General features: G+C 36.9%; 2 protein-coding genes across 6 annotated transcripts in view; both read left to right on the top strand.

Annotated features, from left to right (window-relative positions):
- Positions 1–2,130, top strand: part of LOC107561376 (uncharacterized) — a 7,205-nt gene extending 5,075 nt beyond the window's left edge. For 2 of the 3 annotated variants that reach the window (XM_016245812.1, XM_016245811.1), the window contains 2 exons: positions 601–867; positions 941–2,130. In XM_016245812.1, coding sequence (XP_016101298.1) covers positions 601–867; positions 941–1,413 — 740 coding nt within the window. In that variant the 3' untranslated portion in view covers positions 1,414–2,130. The remainder of the gene's footprint in view (positions 1–600; positions 868–940) is intronic. The other variant, XM_016245813.1, reaches the window with a different exon arrangement.
- A 164-nt stretch (positions 2,131–2,294) lies between these two features.
- On the top strand, positions 2,295–7,001 carry trappc6bl (trafficking protein particle complex subunit 6B, like). 3 transcript variants are annotated; one of them, XM_016245815.1, is made up of 7 exons: positions 2,295–2,345; positions 3,281–3,372; positions 3,492–3,559; positions 5,229–5,346; positions 5,434–5,517; positions 5,644–5,737; positions 6,840–7,001. In XM_016245815.1, exons 2-7 carry the CDS (start codon positions 3,283–3,285, stop codon positions 6,869–6,871), a joined length of 486 nt encoding a protein of 161 aa, XP_016101301.1. In that variant the 5' UTR covers positions 2,295–2,345; positions 3,281–3,282; the 3' UTR covers positions 6,872–7,001. The 3 variants fall into 3 exon arrangements, with proteins under 3 accessions (XP_016101301.1, XP_016101300.1, XP_016101302.1); XM_016245814.1 differs by lacking the exon at positions 2,295–2,345 and adding an exon at positions 2,361–2,444; XM_016245816.1 differs by lacking the exon at positions 2,295–2,345 and adding an exon at positions 2,449–2,531.
- Positions 7,002–7,007: the final 6 nt, after the last annotated feature.

The raw sequence follows: 7,007 nt of genomic DNA, 5'->3' as shown, positions 1-7,007 counted from the left end.
AAGAATTTCTCTGTCTAATTTGGCTAGCCTTGACATGTAGCCTTTTGACGCCAAACAAAAAAGATATGGGAATCATTTTCTCCTCCTGATTATAAGTTGATAAGCCTTATTTAATCAAATTTTTTCCCTTAATATCTGTGATCCACCACTTGAGAATTACTGGTTTATAAAATATATTAATGTTATCAGCTACTTTGTATTATTGACATGTTTTAAGTGCATTTGATAGACTTCTCTTTTACATAAAATCTGTCATTTACTCACCCTCACATTCCTCCAAACCTGTATGACTTATTCTTTCTCACGTGGAACATAGATATTTTGAGAAATACCTAAGAAAAGTGTTTTTGTCCATACAGTGGAAGCCAAGGGGCTCCAAAGCTCTCAACATTCCCAAATATCTTCACTAAGAAAAGTCATACAGATTTGGAACCACATGAGGGTGAGCAAATAAGGCCAGAATCTTTATTTTTGGTCAATGACATCAAGATTTCTCTAGAGTTGTTCCTTATAATTGCGTACATGTCTGTTTATTCAAGACCATTGTAATTGTGACCACTGTTCAAAATGATGTTTTGTCCTGTTGATCTCCTCTTCCAGGTCATTGGCCTGAAGGCCTAATCCCTAAATCTGAGCCTGAGAGCATGTCTTCTAAACTTGAACCTGATGTTGACGAGAGTCTGAATCCAGATGATGTGGCTGGTTCTGAGCCTCCAAACTGGGCCGTAGGACCAGATGAAGTTATGACCCTGGGCTTGTCAGGAGAATACCTCTATGCAGTGAAGACAGAACCACCATCCCTATGCACTCCCAACAGTACAGAAAGTACAAGAGATGCCATTGACTGCAGCCACAATGATTTCCCAGGTGACATACTGGTTCAGTTCTATGAACAAACTAAAGCACCTCAGGAGTCACAGATCTTCTTGTTTTGTCCCAGCAGGAACTTCTGAAGAGACTAGCAGCCTCATCCTCCAGCAGCTAACCATCCTGAACCACCGGCTTGGAGAACAGCTGGCCGAGCAGAGAGCCTTCCACTGCAGCATGCTAGGAATGATGGATCGCCAGATCCAGGTCCTGGAGCAGCTCTCCAATTTCACAAGGAACCACCAACCCAAGCTTGAGACCCCGGGCACGGACTCTTCAGTTAGTCCGAACGTGCATGAAGCTCAAACACAGACTCTTGAGCCATATCCCACGTTCCTCATGCCTAAAAGCGAACCAACAGCTGCTCCTTGGAAGGTCTCTCTCTTAGAAGTCCACAAGAGGTCACCTTCTGAGTTGGGCAGTGACACTGAGACTCCTCAAACCTTGGAGGGTTGCAACGAAAACACCTCTAGCCCACCTTCTTTAGAGATTTTACCCTCAACCAAGAACGTAATTGTGCAGAATGGATTGTGTAAGCACGATTGAGTGCTGTTTATTTGGGACGTTATGCATTCAGTAGGAACTACTAAAGTCTTTTGTCCTGTAGATGTTTCAGGAGCTTGATCTGATCTGAAACATCATTAACATATGCATTTTTCAGTTTCATAGGAAAGTATTCAGTGCTCTGATGTTTTAATCAGTAACACTTTTGAGAGATAGAACAATAGACTTATTATTTATTTACTTTGGTTTGATTGCGAACTAACACTCGATGCGAATCTTAGACGGTAAGTAACTCAGCAGTGACTGTTTCAAAATTGCAGTTTGGACCAAGGTAGCTTTATGTCTGTAATCATCTTGCATTATCTAAGAGAAAGAAGTGGGTTATTGGTAAGCTTAAAGTTGTGTAAAACTATCAGTTTCTTCCTGTTAGGTTTGGAACACACTTTAAGGCTGATTTTAACACAAGAAGGTGTATTACCATGAATTTCATCATCTAATTTGAACTCCTGTGGTTAAGTATGAACTTCACTGTTCATTTCAACTGCTTGACTCTTAATATAAAGTAATAGTTCACTTATATGTTTTGTTATATTTTTGACATGCGAAATGGATCAGGGTTGGGTTACTTGTAACACCACTAATTCGATTAATCTTACTAGTGTTAATACAGGGTACTACGAAATTACTTTTACATTAAACTATGGGTACTGTGTCAAAAGTGTGTGGGTAAAAACACTCGAATGGAAGGGGAAAATGTCAGCAAGTCCTACTTAAGTTGTATTGAAATTGTTAGACAAGTTCCTATGCTCACCAAGGCTGTATTTATTTGATTAAAAATAAACGGTAATATTGTAACATATTATTACAATAACCTCTAATATGAGGAAGAATAAATGAACTTTACAGTCGTTTGGATCAGCGAGGAAATGAGATGAAGTAGTTATTCTCCATAGCAGCAGGTGGCAGTATTGGCTGTAAGTAGCAGTCCTATACAGTAGAACTGAAGGCGGATTTTGTGTATCTGGTTCTTCATAAATGTATTTTTATTACGTGACTGAAGATAAGTGCAAGGAGTAAGTAATTTAAATGTGTGTTTATGCTAATACCATATCATATTTAACATCAACAGACTGAGCACGTTAGCAGCTCTATCGCTGAAGGTGCAGTAACATTAGCTGAGCAGCTGTCTTCACATAAACCACATTATGTACATGTATGTATACTTTTATGGTTTGTAATCTTATCACATACATATTTTACATATAAAGCCCCGATGGCAAGAAGACTTATCGCGGTACGCTTACAGACATAAACTGATTTAATGCACATCAACAGCACATATTCAAAAGACAAAATATTATACAGCTTCTGTAAAGTTCTCATATGTTTACGAAACTAAAATACTTTTCCAGTTCATACTGTGAAAATGTAATATGATAAAGATAACATTATTTGGCAACCATTTCGTTTCGGTTACGTTACATTTACGTTTTTTTGTTATAACGTTACTCACTAGATGTATTTATTTATTAAAGTACATTTCAGAGATTTGTCAATTTAATTAATTCATCAATTCATTTAGTTTATTTTATTTATTCATTAATTTAAGTTAATTTAATTTGACATTAACCCCGTAGCACTCACTTGAAAACCCCTGCATTAAAGCAACTGTATTAAACATCACCACCTGACACATTATCCAACAAGTTGTCAAAATCTCTTTCTCAGGTTGTATATTTATATGCCAGCTGTTTTAAAACACCTGTAGTTACTTAAACATATTCACTAGTGAAAAACAAAAAGTGTGGAAGAGCCACTTTAGTTTGCCTGCAGGCCTAAATGGTTTAAAGACAGAAATGTCAATTTTCCAGATGTCTGAGGAACTTTCCACGGATGTTCTTTCTTTCAGATATGGCAGATGACACTCTGTTTGAATTCCTCCACATGGAGATTGTTGCTCTCGTGTACAAGGAGCAGGCGACCCGGGAGGACATTGATAAGGTACTATCTACAAGCGTCCAGATGGCATACATCGATTTATTTTTTTTGCTTTAATTATGTTTTTGTTACAGCGTTTTGTCATTTTCCATTTGCATCATGTTCTGATTTGCTTTCTTAAGGAGAGAGTGACATGTGTCTCTGCTCTAGAGGCGATGGGCTTCAGAGTTGGACAAGGACTGATTGAAAGGTATACACAGTTATACAGGTGCATCTCAATAAATTAGAATGTCGTGGAAAAGTTAATTTATTTCAGTAATTCAACTCAAATTGTGAAACTCGTGTATTAAATAAATGAAATGCACGCAGACTGAAGTAGTTTAAGTCTTTGGTTCTTTTAATTGTGATGATTTTGGCTCACATTTAACAAAAACCCACCAATTCAGAAACAGAATATGGTGACATGCCAATCAGCTAATCAACTCAAAACACCTGCAAAGGTTTCCTGAGCCTTCAAAATGGTCTCTCAGTTTGGTTCAGTAGGCTACACAATCATGGGGAAGACTGCTGATCTGACAGTTGTCCAGAAGACAATCATTGACACCCTTCACAAGGAGGGTAAGCCACAAACATTCATTGCCAAAGAAGCTGGCTGTTCACAGAGTGCTGTATCCAAGCATGTTAACAGAAACTTGAGTGGAAGGAAAAAGTGTGGAAGAAAAAGATGCACAACCAACCGAGAGAACCGCAGCCTTATGAGGATTGTCAAGCAAAATCGATTCAAGAATTTGAGTGAACTTCACAAGGAATGGACTGAGGCTGGGGTCAAGGCATCAAGAGCCACCACACACAGACGTGTCAAGGAATTTGGCTACAGTTGTCATATTCCTCTTGTTAAGCCACTCCTGAACCACAAACAACGTCAGAGGCGTCTTACCTGGGCTAAGGAGAAAAAGAACTGGACTGTTGCCCAGTGGTCCAAAGTCCTCCTTTCAGATGAGAGCAAGTTTTGTATTTCATTTGGAAACCAAGGTCCTAGAGTCTGGAGGAAGGGTGGAGAAGCTCATAGCCCAAGTTGCTTGAAGTCCAGTGTTAAGTTTCCACAGTCTGTGATGATTTGGGGTGCAATGTCATCTGCTGGTGTTGGTCCATTGTGTTTTTTGAAAACCAACGTCACTGCACCCGTTTACCAAGAAATTTTGGAGCACTTCATGCTTCCTTCTGCTGACCAGCTTTTTGAAGATGCTGATTTCATTTTCCAGCAGGATTTGGCACCTGCCCACACTGCCAAAAGCACCAAAAGTTGGTTAAATGACCATGGTGTTGGTGTGCTTGACTGGCCAGCAAACTCACCAGACCTGAACCCCATAGAGAATCTATGAGGTATTGTCAAGAGGAAAATGAGAAACAAGAGACCAAAAAATGCAGATGAGCTGAAGGCCACTGTTAAAGAAACCTGGGCTTCCATACCACCTCAGCAGTGCCACAAACTGATCACCTCCATGCCACGCCGAATTGAGGCAGTAATTAAAGCAAAAGGAGCCCCTACCAAGTATTGAGTACATGTACAGTAAATTAACATACTTTCCAGAAGGCCAACAATTCACAAAAAAATTTTTTTTTATTGGTCTTATGAAGTATTCTAATTTGTTGAGATAGTGAATTGGTGGGTTTTCGTTAAATGCCAAAATCATCACAATTAAAAGAACCAAAGACTTAAACTACTTCAGTCTGTGTGCAATTAATTTATTTAATACACGAGTTTCACAATTTGAGTTGAATTACTGAAATAAATGAACTTTTCCACGACATTCTAATTTATTGAGATGCACCTGTACATGTTTATTTTTTTCATACTACAAAGTGTCCATAGTTTATAAATCTAGCGATTGCCTAATTTTGCATATGTTTCTGAAAAGATTTACAAAAGACTGCCCCACTTTCAAAGATGACTTGGACTTAATGAAGTTCCTGTGTAAAGATTTTTGGAGCACGATCTTCAAAAAACAAATCGACAACTTGAGGACCAACCATCAGGTTTGAAAGTTCAATTATGTATTTAATATGTGACAACACTGTTGAATTAATCGTTACTGTTATTTCTTCTCTCTGGCATTGCTCTAGGGCACATACGTCTTACAGGATAATACATTTGCACTCCTAACTCAGTTTTCCAGTGGAAAGCAATACCTTGAAGAAGCACCTAAAGTAAGAATGTCCATTGTCTTAAGTCCATTCATGTTAAATCATACTCTGAGATTTTATTTTGTCTACATTATTTTATACCATGATAAATGAAACATTAATATATCTAAATATGTTGGATCTATGCAGTACTTGGCCTTTTCCTGTGGGTTGATTCGAGGAGCTCTATCTAACCTGGGTTTGGAGAGCGTCGTCACTGCAGAGGTTTCTTTAATGCCATCATGTAAGTTTATGCCAAACTTAAAATCAGTATTTAACTATTCTTAACTAAATATATGAATGAATGAATGAATGAATCCATTGTTTAAATAATAAGTTAATAAATAAATTAAATGAATGAATGATAGATATGTATGCAACTAGGGATGTAACGATTCACCCAACTCACGATTCGATTTGATTGACGATTTTGATTTCACGATTCGATTTGATTCACGTTTTTTTTTTTAACAAAATGAGATTTAAGACAAATTATAAATTAAATGTGTCCTTTTATAATTGCTTGGACAAAATGCTGCACGTTTCTTTGTGAAATTGAAATATAACACTATAATAATATACTAATATAGCACTTGCATATCATTGCTCTTTTGTTGGTTTTGATTGCTTCTATTGTCCTCATTTGTAAGTCGCTTTGGATAAAAGCGTCTGCTAAATGACAAAATTTAAATATGGGCTAATGTAAATAACAAAACTAAATTGAAATTTTTAAAACAAGCCCCAAATCAAATAAATAAGTAACACAAATAAAATAAATCTCTTCATATAAACAAAATAAGGCTTTGTCTGTGCTCTTTCCTTTTAAAATGAGAGGCAACCACTGCATTTTAATCATGATCCAAACAAAGATGCTGCATACATGCAACATGAGCAGTTTTTAATCTAAATTAGGTTGTATAATTTCGAAATTTGAAGCAAAAACAGAATGATTTGACTTCAGTTTTATGAAACTATGCATACAAAATATCTGCATGAAACAGAAACAGCAGACGAGCTGAATGAGATGCAGATTCACTCTCTGCCAGAAGGTGGCGCTTAAAGCATTTCCTTGGTTTCCGCTGTATCAGGATCGCGATTTGTTTAGCATCTCAACCGATTTGAATCGTCACATATTTGAATCGATTTTCAACCGGCTCGTGGTTAATCGTTACATCCGTATATGCAACCAAATTAATCATTATATAAAATACTTTTTTTTTTTTTTTGCTACGTGATGTTAAAATATTTGAGGCTTTAATAGCAAGCATGTACACAGTTAAAGTGTGATTTGACGCTGTTATTAAGATTGTAACTATCTTCATTAGCTTTTGTTTTTCTGTTTATAGGCAAATTCCAAGTTGTAATTCAGAAACTCTAGGATGGACTAAATGAACTCTGATCAGCAATGTTTCTTCAATTAAAACTTTGTGAATATGAATTACATGGACCTAGATTCTAAATGTTTACAGCGTTCTATTTGATATAATGCTGTTTGCAGTTTCAAGCATTTCTGC

This window comes from Sinocyclocheilus grahami, unplaced genomic scaffold, assembly GCF_001515645.1.
Source record: "Sinocyclocheilus grahami isolate Dianchi unplaced genomic scaffold, SAMN03320097.WGS_v1.1 scaffold769.1, whole genome shotgun sequence".
NCBI classification, from domain to species: Eukaryota; Metazoa; Chordata; class Actinopteri; order Cypriniformes; family Cyprinidae; genus Sinocyclocheilus; species Sinocyclocheilus grahami.
Note: the sequence above shows the minus strand (reverse complement) of the source record. Positions and strands in the feature narration are given on the sequence as shown.

What these genes read in the sequence shown, in the direction of transcription:
- trappc6bl (XM_016245815.1), top strand. Translation starts at nt 3,283, where the DNA reads ATGGCAGATGACACTCTGTTTGAATTCCTCCACATGGAGATTGTTGCT. An exon ending in CCCGGGAGGACATTGATAAG is followed by an intron (nt 3,373 to 3,491) that starts GTACTATCTACA and finishes TGCTTTCTTAAG; the next exon opens with GAGAGAGTGACATGTGTCTC. An exon ending in ACCTTGAAGAAGCACCTAAA is followed by an intron (nt 5,518 to 5,643) that starts GTAAGAATGTCC and finishes GGATCTATGCAG; the next exon opens with TACTTGGCCTTTTCCTGTGG.